Below are 20,199 nucleotides of genomic sequence, written 5' to 3'. Positions count from 1 at the left end.
TTCTCTATCGCAGCTAAAGTGGAAAACATATCCGCTTATAGAGAATAGTGATGTCATCAAAACAATGAGAACATTATTTAATCTTCACAACTTACTGCCTTGAAATGTAGCACATCTCCGAGTTTGGCTGTGACATTCTAGATGAAATGTAAAGGCTCAAAGCATTCCGTACTACAAGCACAGTTTTTAGCAATTCTCCCTTCCTTTGGTTTGATTCAAGTGCTCTGGAAAGACAGTTTTCCTAATGAAATGGGCCATCTGTTTCGAGACGGCACATCCTTAAGTACGCTCATACCTCCAGTAGAATTATATGGGATAGAAATAAATCATACATTTATAACGGGAGGTATAATTATAATAGCTTCACAATAATTCAAATACTTTTAACAGTCTGTAAGAAAGCAATGAAAATTAAGAAAAAATGCAAGAAATAAATAGCTTACCAAAAATATGCCTGGGTAGACTTAAATAAATGTTTGTGTGTTGAGTTTATGGAATGCAATTTGGATTTTTTGGCTCAACGGTTACATCAGATAAATTGTTAATATAATAATAATAATAAAAAAAAAACCAAACTCTCATTCACATTCAAACCAGGAATCCCAACAGAAATAAATATATATTATATATATATATATATATATATATATATATATATATATATATATATATATATATCTATATAAAATGTTTCTCTCTTAAAACTTGGATGATGTATGCAGTGTTTTTTTTTTGTTTTAAATGTAAAACCACAGGTCAGGCACGTTGTTTCTACATGTAAAAATGCAACAAGAGCCCTAGCCAGGAAATGGTGGTTTGCCAAACAACACTGCCAGATTTCAGCTGAGGTTTTGATAAAATCCTTCATGGCTTCTCGTTGTCTGAAATGAAATTTCTTGCGCTGACTTGTACGCCCCAAAAAACAAGTAAAGGAACAACTGAAAAATGCACCATGACTGAAAACTAATTTAGAAAGTATAATAGTTGAAATCCATACTGAACTTGCGTTCTGCTCAACTGCAATATAAATAACTAGTCAATAAAGACCATATATAATAATAATAATAAAGAAGAAAATGTTATGAAGTCTTCATAACAAAAAACAAAGCAACAAAACTCAAACTTTCAAAAGACAGCAAAGAATTGCGGGAGAAAACAGTGATTAGGCAGCAGCAGGGTCTTCTGGTTTTGCTCTGAATCACAGAATAATATGCATGTATTTAAAATTAAGTTTAAATTGGTAAATGATGACCACAATCCAGAACATAACAGCTATTTTTTGGTTGAGTATAGCAGAAGAAACCAGAGACCAGCATACAAAACTTGCATGTTGTTATAAAGTGGTGAAATGCCAACTGGTACTTCAGTTTGCACTGTTACACACAACTTAACTGGAGGTGTTCTGTGCAGAACTGGACTTTACATATAAAGCTACTCCATGCGTCCCTTCAGTGGATCAATAATCTGTCTCAAGATTAACATCTAATTTGGACTAGAAGCCGCTATTATTTAATATTATGATATCCAGGAGATAACATATCTGATAAGTTATGCCTTGGGTATCTTACCATTTACTATAATAATTGTGTTACTCAGTGACAAGAGCCACGTCACACAATTCAGAAGATCATAGGTGCCTACAGTTCCTCACCAATGTTTCCAAACATTCCAACCTCACTTTCAACACCCATAAAGCAGGAAACAAAAGTTATTTCACAGCATCAGCTGAATAACACATACAAAGTGAAAAATGTGCAAAATTAATAATTAAATTACATTGTACAAAATATACAACATCAAATCAAGTTTTGGCAGGAAGTTCATATTGAATTTGAAAAGGCACGTAACAGGTATATATGGCCTACGCAGTGTAGTTTTTCAGCATGCTGGTTGAAAAATTATTGAAAACACAACAGAAGAAGGAAGAATTGAGTTCAGAGACTAGTACTTATGAAATCGCAAGTGATCACTTCTTCGTTCTTAAAATGTCCCACCGGCCGGTGAAACTGACCATGTTTCACTGTCTTTTGGCAAAGCACATTCTGTCCCAGGGTGATGCTTCGGATATTTGTTAAATACTTCAGAGCTTTGTCGGGTACAGTTATTACACCAGAATTGGAAAGGTCCAGCTCTTGTAAAGACTGGAGGCCACTGAAGACTTCAGAGCTCAGGGACTTTAACTCCATATTGTTGGATAAATCCAGACCCTGAAGATTCGGGAGGCTCTTGAAACTATTAGGCTTGATCACACTCAGTGTAGGGAGACCACTGAGGGATAAATAGGATAAGTCCTCCAAACCTAAAAATGAGTTTTCCTCTATAACAGAAATTGGATTGCCATCAAGGCTAAGGTATCGCAAGGGGACGTTCTGGAGCTTGGGAACGGATGCCAGCTTGTTTCCAGAGAGATTTAAGCTCTTAATATTAGGGGAGCTTATGTGTGGGTCCCTGAAAACCAATGCAAGTCTATTATTGGAAAGGTCAACAGTGATGGGCTTCCTGTGACCTTTGGAAGAAAAGATGTCCAGCCTGAATTCTTGCAGTCTGTTGTTGCTAAGGTCGACATCAGTTAGTGGCAGACCAGAGAAACAGCCATCTGGAAGAGCATCCAAATAATTATGGCTTAAATTCAAAGTCTCCAAGTAACGTAGCTTAGAAAATGAACCGCTGTTCACTCTGGCAATGTGGTTTTTGCTCAGGTCAAGACTGACCAGGGTGGTGTAACCAGGTCCCATCAACATGGAATCAGTAATGGTTTCCAAAGCATTTGATGAGAGATCCAAGTACGATGTATCTAGGGGAATTGGTATGGGGGCAAAATGGGGTCCAACTCCACTGCAGTCTACCTTTGTCAGGCTGAAACTGTCAAAAAGTCCAAAGCTTTCCACTTCACAGCGGCATCCTGGGTAGCAGCTCCGTGTAGCTGTCACATGCAGCGCACAGACAAGCAAAGCAATGGCCACCAGTGAATAATCCATGTCTTTCTGGGAAAAAGAAAACAAAAAACAGATGGTTATGATGAATGTTAGAAATAACATTAACAGCTGTAACTCACCATCTCCGCCAGAATGAATTAAGTTTTTTTTTCCCAAATGTATAATTTAGAGGAGGTGGGGCAAAAAAAAAAAAAGTATAATAAAAACTGGTTATGACCCAAATGTCGATGCATCACTTTTCTTTTCTTTTTTTTTCATTATTGGTTTGTCTATTGATGCATTGTGAAACCAAGGGTGTGTAATTATGGGAGTCCCCACTCAGGCTGTGAGTCATCTTATGCCCTCGAGCAAAGCCTTTTTTTTTTTGGTACAGTTACAGAGCAATTTCCTGAATGAGTTAAACAAAAGTGAATCTGCAGTGACTCTTCAGGCAGAGTAACTGCACCACCTAAACCTCTGGAACATTCGCTTTCTTCTTTTTTGTACCCCTCTCCTCCCATCACCACCAGCACTGTGGGGTCTAACCATCAGAAGCATTAGGGTTCAGTTATGCTAAAAAGTTTGGAATTGCTTTATTTAATTGTGCGACATCAAACCTGTAAGATTTTGTGTGTGCTTTATGTACTTTGTAAAATTTGTAATTGTATTCTACCTGTGAACTGGTCATAGCACTCTCAGCCAGTATTCAGTGACATGCGCTATACAAAAGTCAACTGAAAACTGACTTGGACCTTTTGAGAAAAGGTAAAAATATGATAGGACATTCTTGGGTGAGACTGTCTTTGTCATTAGATGCACTGCAAAAACTGAAAGGCCATATGCTGTCTGGTATATCAGGCACCCTGCCACCCAAATTAATGTCAGTTTGCAGCCCTACAATCCCTAAAGCTTGAATGTTACATATACAGAAAGGAGTTTGGCGCCTGGAAGTTTTTAAAAAAATTGAATGTAAACTAATCTCCTAGAGGACATTGTTCATGAAGCACAACTCACCCTCTTGAAGTTTAATGAAAAAGCACCGGACTGTGGACCACTCTTTCTATGTGGGCATAAGCATGACATTCATTTGCATATTTGGCAGCATCATGTCATTATTTCAACGCATGTTGCTACAATACAAATTAAAGTGGGGAAACTCACTGGGAATGTGTGAGTCAGAAAATAAATTGATTAATGGTTGGAAAAACCTGCAGGCACATTCTTATGGGAAATTGTTGTCTTTAGGACATATGACTTACAAATAGTATCCACAACATATTCCGCACATTTCATTTTGAAGAAAGAAAGAAAAAAAAAAAAAAAAAGACAAATAAGCAGATCATTTGTTAGGACCATCTGGACAGAGATTTCGGCAGCTCTGGTCAAATTAAACTCACATGGAGGAAGTTAATCTTATTAGACTACACAGTTGCTCTGTCTAGAATTAATTTGTAATTCCAGTAAGTGGAAAACATCTACTTCACCTTTATTTTGCTTGTTATTAGACATTCTATGCCTCTGGTATTGTGCTCATTCAGCAGCACACAATCAGAGGCCAAACCACTATCTGAAGAGATGTAGTTATACGCGGGGCTCAAATACAACAACAGGGAAACCAGTTATAAGGGGTGTCACCATGCGAAGGACAGTATAGGTGACCACGTCTGGAAATCAATACAGTGGCCTACGACTGATAAGTATGGGGAAGAAGTGTGACCAACCTTGGGTAGTGGACAGGTACTGATAATAAGTTTGAGGTTTCTCCCTTATTTAATGTACAGAAAACCGAATACAAAAATATCAAATGCCAAATGCAGCGGATTCTTATAAGAAACTTATTTCTCTGCATCTGTGGACTGTGTTTAAAAGAAATTCATTTGTTACCATATTGCATGAGTTTAAACACTTTCAACAGGCTGAACACCATCTCCAAACTGAAACCAGTGGCACTTTACATGACTTCTAATCCAAGGGGATAGCAAATTTGACAAATGAGTTGGTGATCCTATCACCCGAGTATGTCACAACTGGACGTTGCAGGTTATTACAAATTATGCAATTCCTCGAGGACCTGCTAGCACAATTTCACATTTTCAATTTATTGCAGGTATGTTCTTCGTCTCCGACGGCCAATAAGGTGCTGCAAGACTGACCCAGTTGGTGTATGAATGCTTCTCCGGATGGCAAGCTCAGTTGTAATCTCGGCCCTTTTTTCTTTTTCCCATTCTGTCATGTTACGTACACACGAGACATAAGACAGATGAGTCTCTATTCTTTTTGGGGACGTCAATAAAACCCACGTTCCTTATCTGTTGTAGTTGCATTACACACATTATGCCGAGTACTCTTTGGTTTTCAGCTCTTGCACATACAGAGCCCACCCCTATGACTTGTTTGATTTTGTCAGGGTGAGTTGCAGACTAGTTTGACCGAGTCAGAGAGCATGACAGAATATAAAGCTAGCAGATAGAGGAGCACAATAAGACTGCCTCCGACTCACTAGAATTATTCAAATAACATATGTGACTGAAAACCACTGAAAAAGTCATCTGACATGAGAAGGTCTTGTTCTTGTCAAGAAAGCTGTGGATGTATGAAAAACGCTTATTTTCGCTAATGAAAAAATAACAACAGTATTTTCCAAGATCTTTAACAAATTGGCTACACTGAATGCTACTATCCAAATGGTTTCCTACTTGTATATGAAAATAACAAAGGTAACAAAAAGTATCACATTTCAGTCTCTCATATGAGCAATGAATTGAATTTTTTGTTATCGAAGAAAACTCAGCACTTAAGTAAGATGATTGCAAAGTACCGACTTCTAGCAAATATCAAAACAAGGGCATTTTGAACTCTTCTTAAACACAGATGATAACAAACATGCAGTTGTACCTTTACAGAAAAGTCATTGTCCATTTATTGGAGGTCGGGAAAGCACATTATTTGCCAAAAAAAAAAAAAAAATAATACACTCATCCAAGGACACCTGTAGATTGGACATTGGCCCTCATGTACACATTAGCACAAAGGCCAGAGATAAGAGAGTGCAGACTCGGGAAAGGCACGCAAATTATAGAATAATTACCACTCATGACTCTGCTTCATTATTATTGATAAAGAGGTACTAAAAAAAGAAATAAATTGAGATCAATACCTACGGAAATTGCTAGTGCACCAGCAAAAAACAAAAATTTGCCATCAAACTTGACTTTTGTCAAAAGTCATCATTATAAGGAATCTAAACAAGATCACTAAAACTAATAATGCATAACCTATTTTTTGCATATTAAAATGGTGCAGTAAACCTTAATATTCTGATGTGAATTAGCAAATAACATTTTGTTTAATTCTGTAATTTGCTTACATTTAAAGATGCTATAAATGGCATAAATGGAATTCATATGCACCCCATACCAGCATTATGACTACTTGATGCTAAAGCAATGAAACCGATATTTTTAATAACATAAAATGACTGTAGTACTGTGCAAGGTTAAAGTAAATGGTCTCAGTACATTTGTAATGGATGATTCTAAACTTCAGGGACATGAAGCTTAAACAACAATAACCAAATGAGATGATTACAGATCTTTCCTGGAGATAAAATTTAAAAACCAGGTTATGAAAACAGTTGGATTAAAGAGTCTACGTACTTTGGTTATGGAAGAGACTCCGCTGCACGGTGCAATGCATAGCTTGATTGGCCTTTAGGGGCAGGTATGCTCCATCATCCCAGATGCAGGTTTTGATAAATGTTTATTAATTTGTACTGTAGTTATAAGGACAGCGGACAAATACTAAGCATAAAATTACTAAGGAAACCTTTCATGAATTAAGTATTGTCATATATTTTACTAAAATTATTTTGGCAACACCAGCTTGAACTCGTAAACCCATTGCCTTTACCATGACACTGATTGAATGTTCACTGATTTAAGACATCTTCACTACATGACATTTACAAAGTACACTGAGCTGAATTCGTCCTCAAAAGTAGAAGAAACAAAGGGTACAGCTACTTATTATTTTATTTAAAGACGACTAAATCTAAGAGCAAAGTTTAAAAAAAAAAAAAAAAAAAAACCTACTTCACAAAATCAAACACAAATTCTGGCATGTGATCTTTCAAAACAATTTCAAAAGGTAATACTCGGTAGAACAGCTCCAGGGCTGCCATAAAACCCTATCCACAATTCATATAACTTAAATAACTTTGATGTAAAACTAACAAGCTTTAAAACTGCCATTTTGCCATATTGTACAATAGAAAAAAAGGATTTGTACTTCCAAATTGGTATCATTAGCAGCCTCCAATATACTTTGGATGGTCATAAAGTTACAAATCCTTTTTCAATATATTTCATCAGGAAAAGCACAGTACTTTCTGTAACTCGGTAAACAAAAGCTTAATAAAACAATTTGGGCATAGAGTGTAAAATGTTTAATAACAAACAAATCAAGCGTAACCAACTGCCAGACTGCTCGGAACAAAAAGAATTCTGTTTTGATTAAAAGTCACTTCCTAATCCGACATTCCAACCAGCATCCTTGGAGAACACTATAGCTGCTTGTTTTCAGACCATCTGAGCTTCCAACCATTGAGACTCATGCCTAATTAAATGTGGCATTTTGTCTATGCGGAAATTTAAATTCAGAAAGATTCAATTTTCTTTCCTCAGAGACAAGCAATAATGCAGTACACTTATAATTCAATTTACCAGCATTTAATTTTGTGGATTTTTTTAATTTATTTATTTTTTTTTTTTTTTAAGCATGCTGAAAATTAATACAACTCAGACAAATGTGTATTTAATGATCAACTCTACAGCAAGGATACTTCTTGAGCTGAAGCCAATGCTGGCAGCATCAGGCACAAGGTACGATCCTTTCCTGGATATACCAGGGTGTGTTCCTTCCATGTGGTAAGTTTTGAGTTTTCAATTAATCGACCTAAATATCTTTATTTGTAGGGGAGGATCTTAGAAGGAAAACCAGAGGAAAAACTCCTTCAGACACACGAAGAACATACAAACTGCATGTAATCACTGAGATTCAGACCTGATGGCGCTGTGAAGCAAAAGACTACATTGCTTGGTTCATAAAGTAACATTCAAATAAATACAGGTGGAAAACTGTTGATTACAACCACAAGACTGAATTCACTCTTTAATATAAAAAAAACACATTTGCTTTTTATTTTCTGATAGAGTGAAAATACATAGTCAAGATTATGAACTGGAGAACTAAGAAGGAAAAAGCAGAGGTTATAACAGAGGTGGGCCTTTTCATTAAGAGGTTAGGATTGAGAAGGATTAGATCAGAACCCATGAAATAAGAAAAAAAAAAAAAAAAAACATACTAACTGATATTTCTGTAGGTCAAACATCGGAAAACAATGTTATATCCGCTTCTGCTCAAGTGCCAACTGTGCACTTCAAGTCACATTTCTTTGTACTTCACTTTACACACAAGTCTCTCTTTACTGAATCAATAAACTGGAATAGTTATTTTCATGCTACTGGCAAAACTGCAAGAAAGAATGTGCTACGGTTAACTGAATCTGAAATATAAGCATGTAAATATTAAAAAGGTGCTCAGACCCTTAACATCATTATCAGTGTGGCCAAAATTTTGAACTGTAAAATAGCTGGATTGTGGTTCAACTGTGAACAAGGCACCTAATTGTGCATTGCTTTCAATGCAGAAATATACAACTGTGCCAGTCTGTAAGCAGCTCAGGTTAAAATTGTTGGCTAAAAAAAATGTTTAAAAAGTGTACTGTACAGAAATAGAGGGACAGCAAGCCAAGTTAAGCAGAAAAACCTCAACAAAGCTATTAGTGAAGCTGCTTAAGAAGGCACACCATGAGACTTTTGTTTTATAATGTAAGACTCAATAAATCTCAAATTATACATTTCTTAACTAGAAGGGTTGTAAACTTAATAAATTGTATATATTTTTATCTATGTATCCATTATTCTCTTAATCCAGTGCAGTTGTAGGTATCATGACCACTGTGATCTTTCTATAAAAGTCTGCAGAGATCTGAGAGACTTTGGAGACGTTTAGTCACAAGTTGCTAAGATCACCACAATTCTAGGTTCACCAAAGCCAATGTCACATTACACAACTTCTAGTCATGGTGTATGTCACTTTTGCTGATCACAGTCCCCAGTCTTGTCACCAGACAATTCAGTTATTTTAAACTGCTGCCCATGACAACTTCACAGACTGAGTGCCAGTCTTTCGGTGCGGTTGTGCTAACCTCTTTGTGTGACAGCCAATAGATCGCTGCCCGACGGAGTCGCTGCTATATGAAGGGTTAAAAAGGTACAGCAAGGTTTGCCACAATGTCTGCCCCCTTTTTTCCCTTTCCATTTTATTGTTCTATGTAAAATTTGTAATATCTAACATGCAAGCTTCTCTTCCATTTGCGAGGTCCAAAAAACCTGTGTTCCTTAGTTCTCATCCTATGTTACATGCAATGTACTTCTGGATGAGTACGTATGTATTGGTTGTCAGCTCTGATGCACACAGAGTCTGACTGAAGACAAAATCAAACCTGTCTGATTTGATCGTAGTGACTCCCAGACTAGATAGAGTGAGTGCTTAGTATTCCACCGTAGCCAACTGGCTTCATGGGAGCAAGTGGCCAACTGCCTCTGACTGGCTTAAGAGTTGTTGGAAAAGTTGCGTAATGTAACAGTCTTAAATTCACAATCAATAACAATACTAGTCTCAACACAATAAACGTCCAAGTAGAAAATTCCACAAAAAATGTTTAATCTTAGTATTCAACCATCTTTTTTTTTTTTTTTTTTTTAATGTGGCCACCATGACATCATGACACATAGTTTTTGCATTACATGCTGGACAATTCACAGCCTCCCAGCAACCATGCATACTAAAATGGAAGTGTTTGTATAAAACAAACACATAAAATGGTGACACCCATCACCAAATATTAAATGAATAAAATTAAAATAGAGTGTTAACTATTTAATCCTGACAGAGGTGGAAACCAGAGTCCTTCTTAGTAGCACCCAGCACAAAACAGGAACCAACTATCCTGGGATGGGGTACAGGTCCAACATTCATGCATGCAGGGCCAATTTAGAATCTCCCATAAAACAGAATTGTTAAAAACTATTTCAGTAATAGAGTAACCACTTTAGATAAATTTAATTAACAGGGTTGGTTTTTTTTTTAACATATTACTAATTTGAACTACATTTCAGAATGTTTCCAATGCAAGTTTTGTTTTTCCTGGGTTAAGTGTCTCATGAAGCAACACTGATAATAGAGTTCAAACTATTGCAATGTTTAATATGGCCAGACAGGAGATAGACAACTAGTCGGCCTCCCAGCTCTCAAATCATCAGCTTAATGATTTACCTAACCAGGGAGTCCTAACTGCCAAACTCCCCAGAGCAATGTGTGATGTTCTGCAAAAATATTTTTGTTTAGTTTTTGCATGTGTTTAGTGTGTACTCTAAGTGGGTACACACTAAATGATCCAAAAATCCTTGACCAGTAAGATTAGTAAGTTTGCAAAAAAAACGTCAAGCTTTTGGCACTAAATAGACACCTTTACACACCTAACCCATACATTATAGTATTTTTCAGTTTTTCTAACATTTCAGATACTTTGGAGGCATAACTGGGGAAACTCATTCAGTGGCTGTTGCCACCATTCATGTGCATAATGTTAAAATATAATAAAAAAAGGTTTCACTCATAGAGCCATAACATTACAATTATTGTATGTGTCTAAAGAGTCCATTTTCCAGTCCTTCACTGTCTCGACACTTCTCACTAACAGCAGAAACAAGCATAACAATGAAACAGGAGTGCTGACCAATAAAGCTTGCAGTTACCTGGCCTCCCTAATGACCTGCCTGAAAGTGAAAAGATACATTTATCTACTAGGTTATACTATTCTATACAGTAATCCCTCCTCCATCGCGGGGGTTGCGTTCCAGAGCCACCCGCGAAATATGAAAATCCGCAAAGTAGAAACCATATGTTTATATGGTTATTTTTATATTGTCATGCTTGGGTCACAGATTTGCGCGGAAACACAGGAGGTTGTAGAGAGACAGAAACGTTATTCAAACACTGCAAACAAACATTTGTCTCTTTTTCAAAAGTTTAAACTGTGCTCCATGACAAGACAGAGATGACAGTTCTGCCTCACAATTAAAAGAATGCAAACATATCTTCCTCTTCAAAGGAGTGTGCGTCAGGAGCAGAGACTGTCATAAAGACAGAGAAAGCAAACAAATCAATAGGGCTGTTTGTTTTTAAGTATGCGAAGCACTGCCTTACAAAGCTGTTGAAGGCGGCAACTCACACCCCCTCCGTCAGGAGCAGGGAGAGGGAGAGAGAGAGAGAGAGGGAGAGAGAGAGAGACAGAGAAAAACAAACATGCAAAAATCAATACGTGCCCTTCGAGCTTTTAAGTATGCGAAGCACCATGCAGCATGTCGCTTCACTAAGCAGCTGCACAGAAGGTAGCAACGTGAAGATAATCTTTCAGCATTTTTAGACGAGCGTCCGTATCGTCTAGGTGTGTGAACAGCCCCCCTGCTCACACCCCCTACGTCAGGATCAGAGAAAATGCAAGAGAGAGAGAAAGAGAAAAGTAAGTTGGGTAGCTTCTCAGCCATCTGTCAATAGCGTCCCTTGTATGAAATCAACTGGGCAAACCAACTGAGGAAGCATGTACCAGAAATTAAAAGACCCATTGTCCGCAGAAATCTGCGAACCAGCAAAAAATCCGCGATATATATTTAAATATGCTTACATATAAAATCCGCGATAGAGTGAAGCCGCAAAAGGCGAAGCGCAATATAGTGAGGGATCACTGTACTAGCGATACCTGGGACTTGGAATATGTTTAAAGATTTCACTATTTAAATTAATTTTGCTACTAAAATACACATAATTCTACTGTATTATAGCAATTAGTACACCATATGGTTAGTGTTGCTGCCTCATGGACCATATGCCTTGCAGCTAACTCCCAGCATGTTGGCCATCTATGTGGACAGTTTTTCTAATGTCTGTATATACTTTATCTGTAGGTCCTAAAAACATCACCTGTCAAATCTAAACTGGTTGTGTGTGAATGAGTGTGCATTACAATGGACTGCCATACAATCCAGGGTTGGTTTCTGTGGTGTGCACAGTGGTATGGATAGACATCCTTCTGCCCTACACTAGAAACATGACTTGAAAAAATGAATGATGACCCAATTAAAAATAAAGATGTTTCTACTCTCTGCTTGCTTTGCTAATTTGAAGAAGTGTCTATGTGCAATGCCCATAGAGAAAATGTTCTGAATGATACAGTTAATATGACAACCAAAACAGGAAGACAGCAACCTTAGTCTGATGGTTATCTCTTCCTCTCAGCACCATCACCCTGGAAAAAATAAGTGCAGAACAGACCTAAAATTAAAAAAGAATTAAAAAAAAATAATACAAAGTAACCCAGAGTCAGCTATGCTACAGACGAGAGACAGCGATTCTTGTCCTCACAGTTCAAGAGTTGGCAGCACAACTGAACACAAACTCTGTAACCAAAGAATGAGGGGTGGAATTAAAGTAGTTTGACAAATAGGTGCAAACATAAGGATATAAGAGGATCACCAAACTGCAACAACACCATTCAGCTAATTTACACCCACGCCGATGCACAAAGGTGCAACCTGACCCAGCTTGTTCTGACCAAAATATTTATTGAGTGTCCGAAACTGCCTGAGAGTAATGTATAAAATGTAAGGGTACCTACTAACAGCATTTGTCCTTCGCGCCCAAGGCCACATGTTTTGTGAGTGATCTGAAAGGACTTCATTCATCTTTAATTAGTCAAAGAAACACTTTTTCTTGTAACTGTGGTAAAGTTCATACTCATTGCAATGAACTATAGGCCTGTCCTTCAGGCGGCCATTAAGTGGCATTCATTTTCATAAAACACAGAGGCTCTATAATCCTGTCTTGACACACCCGAGTGGCTGCTGGGCTTTGTCCCGACTGAAGGCTTACTCCGATGCCAATTTCTGCCTTTAATTAAAAGACTCGCATTTGGTCTTGATCTGTCAGAAAATACACCACGATGTGCAATTAACATTTATTGAAAGACAGGTTTTTAAAGGAAGTGTGTTGTCACACACGGATGTTTAATTTGCTTTATTTATGCATTTCACTTTCTTCTTAAGATCTGTGGCTTTATTGTTTCACAATTAAAGACAATAGGAAAAAAAGCTCATGTCGGGGGGAGGTGATAGAGCAGTAATTTTGGCATAATTTCTGGTGGTGTGATTTTAAATGGCCTACCTTAAAAAGAAACACAAAAAGGACAGAATTCAGAACTGGCAATATACATGAGAAATGTGCATTGGGATGCTAACAAATACTAAGTGTCATGCAGGGAATGAACAGTTACAAAACTGAACACTCCGAGGTATACAAAAAACCATGGGAAGAAGAGTATGAAATCCAAGTGGACTCATCTGGGACCCTAGCCACAAAGGGCACACAGATGGTTAAAAAGTTTAATGGGATGAGACAGCAAAGTTCATGAACTGCAGGTCAACCTGTAAAATGCACAACTGTAATACTGTGAGCAAGTTTAAGAGCAACGGTGATGAAAACAGGCCATTGAGACCAAAAAAACCAGCCATACTATTCACCTAGGTTCTCTAATAACACCAAGTAGAGATCTGAAGATTCCTAAAGTTCTAAACTCCACCACACTACCTGGCAATTTAATCCATGTGTCTATGGTTCTTTGCGGGAAGACAATCTTTTTAACATTTATGCAGCATTTTCCTTTAAGCTTCCTGCTGTGTCCTTGTGTTCTTCTGTCCTCCCTGGCCATCGAAACTTACTTTTATTCTATGTTAATTAGTGTTCTCTTATTTAAATTCTTACTTTGTCTTTTTTCTCTTTCTTCATCATGTAAAGCACTTTGAGCTATATTATTTGTATGAAAATGTGCTATATAAATAAATGTTGTTGTTGTTGAAGAATTTACTTTAAAGTAGTTGCTCCGATCTACTGTACGAAGTACCTTCATAATTTTATGAACTTCAATCATGTCACCTCTTATACTGCATTCACATGCTATTTGGTAGACGATTTATATGACTTAAAAGAATAAGGTTATTTTTTACATGTTACTAATTTTAAATATTTCAGCATTTTTAAATCTTATTCATGTAGTCATTTAAATATCAAGACTAAATCTCTGTAGTGTCTGTCTTTTAATCTCATTACCTCTCAGCAAAATAGCCAGTGCTAACCTGTGAAAGTATGTGAACGGGAAGAACGGTCACACATACACTTCTAAGTGCTAATTCACTATTGGTAGGTAAACTACAAGTTAAAGTAATTCAGGTTCTCTGTTTCACTCTTTGCCATGCTTGCTGATTTATTCTTGTAAATTCTTGCCCAGCTTTCAAATCATCAGCTTAATAATTTACCTGATCAGGGTGTCATAACCGCCAAAATCTCCCAAAGCAATGTGTAATGTTCTGCAAAAATAACTGTTTTTGTTTGACTTCTGCATGTATTTAGTTCCATGTGATCGCCCAACAAACTCAGCGCTAGGAGTTGGACATTTCAGTGAACATAAAGCTCCCTGAATTCTCCGAGTGCGTCTGTGTGCATATACAAAACCAGGATAAAGTGAATAATCTGGCTAAAGCAAAACCTATTTTCTTAAAAAGCCTCGCTTACACACACGAGCCCACCTATGGAGCTCTCCTTTGATGTAATGTGTAAACAGTGCATTATATTTGAGTTCCTTTTTCTTGTTTTGTATGGAGAAACCTGAACATTTCACTGATCAAAATGTGTTAATAAATCCTAAGCCCATATCTGAACCCTGAAACTAAGCAGAAACACTGCCAGATGTGATAACGTTCCTGTATTTTGTAAATAAATGTAGTCATTCACATGCTGTGAAGTTAATAACATCAATACCCCTTTTAATATTCTCGATCCGAGCCCCCAAAGATTTGTAGAATAAACACTAGCCACTGTGTCACCCTATCTGTTTCAACATATCAAACATCTGGATGAAAGCTAACCTGACAATTTATTATTGTGTTTCAGTTATTACAGGAATGCATGGGTCGCACTCTTTTCTGCTTGGCTGTCTGATTGAGCCATGCAAAGGAGTGGCATACTGGTATGTTTTCTTCTTGCCTTCCACCCAGTGCTGCTGGGATAACAATAATGCACAGATTTTTACTTCAATAAGTTTTGTGTTAGGTTACGTTAAAAAGAATGCCAAATGCATGTTACCCTACTGTTCTTGTGATTGTGTAGCAGAGCTTAGCACTTTACATTCAACTCATCAACAAAAGTTGAACGATTTCTGAAATACTGAGAACGATCATTTCAACAAGGAGACCGCCCAAGCTTTTGTCTCAGGAAATTAATATTTGCGTACGCTTCCACTGTTTTCTACACATGGCTGCTAGAAGAGTGAAGGTAACACAGTGCAACAGACATTTGCAAACTAAAAAAAAAAATCCTCAAGTACAGTCTGGCAAAAGAACAGAGTTAATTGTTGAGATATTTATGTGCGTTAACCTGGTTTCTATAACCAAAGTAAAGGTCTGCAAAGCATTTTAGAAACCAGGTGTCTGTGAATAAGCGGGTTGTTAAAGCACATGTAAACGCAGAATTGTAGAAAATAAAAAAATACAACCTGGTAAGCATTGAATATGCAATTTGAATTTTAATCAAATTTCATTTGGAGCAAAGTGATATATATTTGATGTGTTTAGATTGCTAATTAATTTCAAGAAAAAAAAATTATCTTCAATTGCTTTTTTTTTTGCAGATCATGCAACAATAAACTGCAACCTCACATTTCCCCCAAAAAATGACGGAGTGGAAATTCACATAATGTGGGAATGGAAGCATCACAAGTTGAAGCACTGAAGACTCAGAGAGCACGTGAACACAGAATTAATCTGCGCTTGCTTAAACTGAAAAGGCTCATCTCCTTCAATCTCTCCTCAGAGCTCATACCTCTACAGACTCCACAGACACTGAGTCTCGACATTTAATTGAAATGACTACATGAATAAGATTTAACAACCACATGGGACAAGACCAAGTGCCAATTATACAGTACCTGCAACTTCCTGTATGATTCAAAGGTGTCTATTAAATGTGATAAACTTATCAAGTTGTCAACTCCATCACCTCAGACTGTCTGCAGTGCTTTCCTCAAATCAGTCCGTGACACACCTACAATCTTCTGATACCAGTCTATTTGTTGTCAGAGAACTTCCCTACGAAACCCTTTCACGACATTATTTCAGTTGTGATTCCCACACATTTGATTCAAACTTGAGATTCATTTTTTCACTCTCTCTCTGAAAAAGGCTTAAAAAATTCTTTCCGGTACACTTCTACTTTACTAGATTTCAAACTAGCACAGTGCAGTGTTTCAATCCTTTATCAATCTCTTGTCTATACCCACCTTATCAGTACAGGGTCATTGACAAAAAGTGTGTGACCTTGTTAATGTTTGATCTTCTCCACTGTCCTCCTGTTACATCAGTAAAAGGACCTTGGGCTGATGGTTAGATATTTTCCCATTTTCTATCATACTTCTGCCCATTGTTTAAAATGAGTTAGTCCAATAGTAGGGCAATGAGGTGCCAAAGCCAATCCCTGCAGTGCTAAGCAGGATATAGGGGTCATCTTTAGTTGGAATGCCAGTCCACCATAGATGCTCATTTCAGTGTCTGTCAACATCACATGCTTTCTGGTTCTCAATATACTTTAATTTTTACTTGTATCAGACTTTGTTCAGTTTCATCATATTAAAATAACCATCCAATTCATGTACAGAATTCCATATAGAAAAAGGTCAAACTCATGCTAGATGAGGTTGCTTAACGGATAGAAATAACACAATAGGACACACAAGATACAGTAAGCAGCTACTAAGGATATTTACTAGTCAATTGTGACAGTCTAGAACTAGTGACACCCCCTTCCATTGAGTGTTATGGGAGCTGGAAGGGAAGGTCTACAGGACGGTAGTGAGACCCACTATGTTATATGGGTTGGAGACAGTGGCACTGATCAGAAAGCACAAGACAGAGCTGGAGGTAGCAGAATTAAAGATGATTAGATTTGCACTGGGTGTGACAACGATGGACAGGATTAGAAAGGAGTACATTGGAGGGTCGGCTCAAGTTGGACGGTTAGGAGACAAAGTCAGAGAAGTGAGATTTAGTTGGTTTGGACATGTGCAGAGGTGAGATGCTGGGTATATTTGGAGAAGGGTGTTAAGAATAGAACTGCCAGGTGAGAGAAAAAGAGGAAGGCCTAAGAGAAGGTTTATGGATGTGGTGAGAGAGGATATGCAGGTGATGGGTGTAACAGAACAAGATGCTGAGGACAGAAAGATATGGAAAAAGATGATCCGTCGTGGCAACCCTTAACAGGAGCAGCCGAAAGATGAAGAAGACGACAGTATGGAGTGGACGGCTGCAGCATTTGGAAATCGGGTCTGGAAAGACACTGGGCACTTGCCGCTTCCATCCGGACCAGCTTCTTCAATGGTATACATGCGCCGTCAACACGTAGCACTTCGCCGCCAGCAGCCAGTGAGACAGCACAATCAGTGTAACAGAAAGCAATGCGTGCTGCTTACAGGGACTACCACATGAAAGTAATTTGCATCTCGACTGCAAACCGCATCCTCCTCCCTCTTCGTCTCCTGCGGCTCGTTGCCTCCCGGACTCTCAAGATTAGTGTGAATCCCCAGACGTAATAATCCCGCAGGAATTTAAGCATGTTGTGCGTTTCTCGCCACAAGTTACACATTACCGAACAGGAATTCAGCTATACATACACACACACACACATTTTGTTTTATCGTAACTTGATCAAACGTGGCTACCACTCGCTCGACAGGTGCGGTCAAGTTGTGCCCACCACCTAGAACCCTAACGTGGCTGACATCGAGCGGGCAAATCGCTAGGTCTACACAATGAGCTTCATGAGTATGACTGCTGCAAAAGGCGCTACAAAACTAAGGTGGTTGGATTATGTGTTTGCCTATACATCATCCTAGTTTTTCCGGTGAGGATTTATATAAAATGTGCACTGATGTTACTGATATATGCTTATAACTGCAAACTGATGCACTCGATTATGGCTCAGCGCAAGAGACGATCTGGCTTTAGAACACAGCAGCACTCACTTCCCGTCATCCAGTTTACTGGGTTAGAAAATGAGGAGATGATGAACTCGAGCCACGTTGCCCGTTAACCAGAATACTGCACCGTATTACTGACCCAAGAAACTATAACCAGGAGTGCAGTATCGTGGCCGCATTGATTACAGGGTGTCTTAATCCGCATAATTCAATTACGGGGACTCTGGTGGCAGCAGACTATTCCAGTGGCATCAGGATCAAAGCCGTGGCCATCCCTGGATGCGGCGCGACCGAGATGCCACTTCATGCTAATGAACACGAATAAAAATCAACCGTACTTAATTAAACCGGATGGCAGGCAGTAGTTATGTTACCAATAAGTGTCCAATAATAAAATACTCCGCTTCGTCTCTCTTATTAACAGACACCCATTAGTTTGATTGAAGTTAGTGTAAGACTGCGTCAGCGTGATTTGCAATGGGTACCTTTTTCATTAGACTGATTGGCTGAAAGAATAGTACATGAAAACCACTTACTGAATGAACCAGTGGTTTAAAGTACGGTTTTAGCAGCGTGTTTGAATGAACCTGTAGATTTGCATTAAATATTATTTTGGTGGTGCTCCACGTGTGCATCCTACCATTCACCAAAGGAGTTTTCAATGGCAAATCGGTCTGAAATTACGTGCATAACTGCATTCACAGATTCACACTAAACATTGGCAATTGAAAGAAAGCTTACAACAGCAGAATCACAAGGTCAATTGGACGTTTCGATGGGTTTATGCTTGCAGCATTAAAGGTTTCGTTAGTCAAGTATTTACATAATATAGCGCCTTACCTAATTCAAGTTACAAAACACTGTTGTCCATTTGTCATTACTTCATTAAGAATTTAACAGATCTCCAAATAAGCGTAACTACGATCTCCTTCTACTCCCTAAGAGACCCTTGGTAGCCGCAGACGATGAAGATTGTATATGACACCATGTGCGAGTTACACGTTGATGATCAGAAAACGTGCAAATTAATAAGCCGTTGTTTAATTCGTTTTCAAGTTAAAATGACTGGTAGACGATCACACGGTGGGGAAAAGGAAAAACGTGGATATAAAGCCGCTCTGCATGTGGCCCCGGGTGGAGAGCGGCATGCCTACCCGGACGGTTGAGTCGCGCGCGGTGCCTCCTCTGCTGAACCGATCAAATTACTTGCAGCCGTGGCAGTTCGCTCCGTGTGGCCGCTTTCCCACCACTCGCTGCCAAGGGCTGAAAAGCCCATTAAAGAGAATCTAAACGAGATACTGTATTATGCTTGCTCTTAAAATACCTTTTAAAACGAGGACAATTACTTTTTTGCCCAGTCGAGGAAACGTGTCTTGTTCATAGATCATTAAAACAACAAATACATAAATATTTCATATTCTGTCATTGTTCACATGCCTTGAAAGACTTACCTTGGCGCTATAAAGACTGCCAAGCAGCTAAGAATTTCAACTCCGATCAGGGATGTCAATTAGAAACAACACAAAAGTTGTTCCTCCAACTTGGAAAGTCGTGCGCTCCCCCGCTGCCTTCTTGCTTCCTCTCTCTTTCTCTCACTCCTCGTCACATTTCCACGAGTTGATTGTTTTACACATTCTGGACGCACACCCCTTTTCCTTTACTTACGCAAACCGTTCCGGCCCCCGTAACAATCGCGCACCCCCGCCTCCTGAACACACCTTTTGTTCGCAGCCACAAAGTGTTTGTCTTAACCGAGCAATTAAACGTGTCGAACAGCGCTGATCTTTTGCGCTTACAGCATTTGGCGGCGATTTGAGAAAACGCGACATCTAGCGGCCGGGATCCGAATCGACACGGTGATTTTTCACTGTACATCCCCCAATATCAGGGCACTGCGGGTTTGCAAACGTTAACAATATTAATGTTATGTATATAGCGCCTTTCCATGCTTAAAACGCCTAACTAAAATTCTAAATGAGCAACAGTTAAAAAAACAGAACACATAGCTTTGGATTAGAATATGATGCAATAAATCAGAGTAAAATAACAAAATTACATAGAAAGCCCTGAACAAATATAACG

The 20,199-nt window shown here is 38.4% G+C and overlaps 1 protein-coding gene across 3 annotated transcripts; it reads right to left on the bottom strand.

The window, feature by feature from the left end:
• Positions 1 to 658: 658 nt before the first annotated feature.
• tsku (tsukushi small leucine rich proteoglycan homolog (Xenopus laevis)) lies at positions 659 to 19,937 on the bottom strand. 3 transcript variants are annotated; one of them, XM_028800157.2, is made up of 2 exons: positions 19,836 to 19,937; positions 659 to 2,984 (listed from the first exon to the last, which is right to left on the bottom strand). In XM_028800157.2, exon 2 carries the CDS (start codon positions 2,976 to 2,978, stop codon positions 1,935 to 1,937), a length of 1,044 nt encoding a protein of 347 aa, XP_028655990.1. In that variant the 5' UTR covers positions 2,979 to 2,984; positions 19,836 to 19,937; the 3' UTR covers positions 659 to 1,934. The 3 variants fall into 3 exon arrangements, with proteins under 3 accessions (XP_028655990.1, XP_028655989.1, XP_028655991.1); XM_028800156.2 differs by lacking the exon at positions 19,836 to 19,937 and adding an exon at positions 19,569 to 19,829; XM_028800158.2 differs by lacking the exon at positions 19,836 to 19,937 and adding an exon at positions 19,569 to 19,829 and having other exon boundaries at positions 659 to 2,980.
• Positions 19,938 to 20,199: the final 262 nt, after the last annotated feature.

Source organism: Erpetoichthys calabaricus, chromosome 4 (genome assembly GCF_900747795.2).
Source record: "Erpetoichthys calabaricus chromosome 4, fErpCal1.3, whole genome shotgun sequence".
Taxonomy (NCBI): Eukaryota; Metazoa; Chordata; class Cladistia; order Polypteriformes; family Polypteridae; genus Erpetoichthys; species Erpetoichthys calabaricus.
The sequence above is the reverse complement of the archived record's forward strand: the minus strand, read 5'-3'. Positions and strand labels throughout refer to the sequence as shown.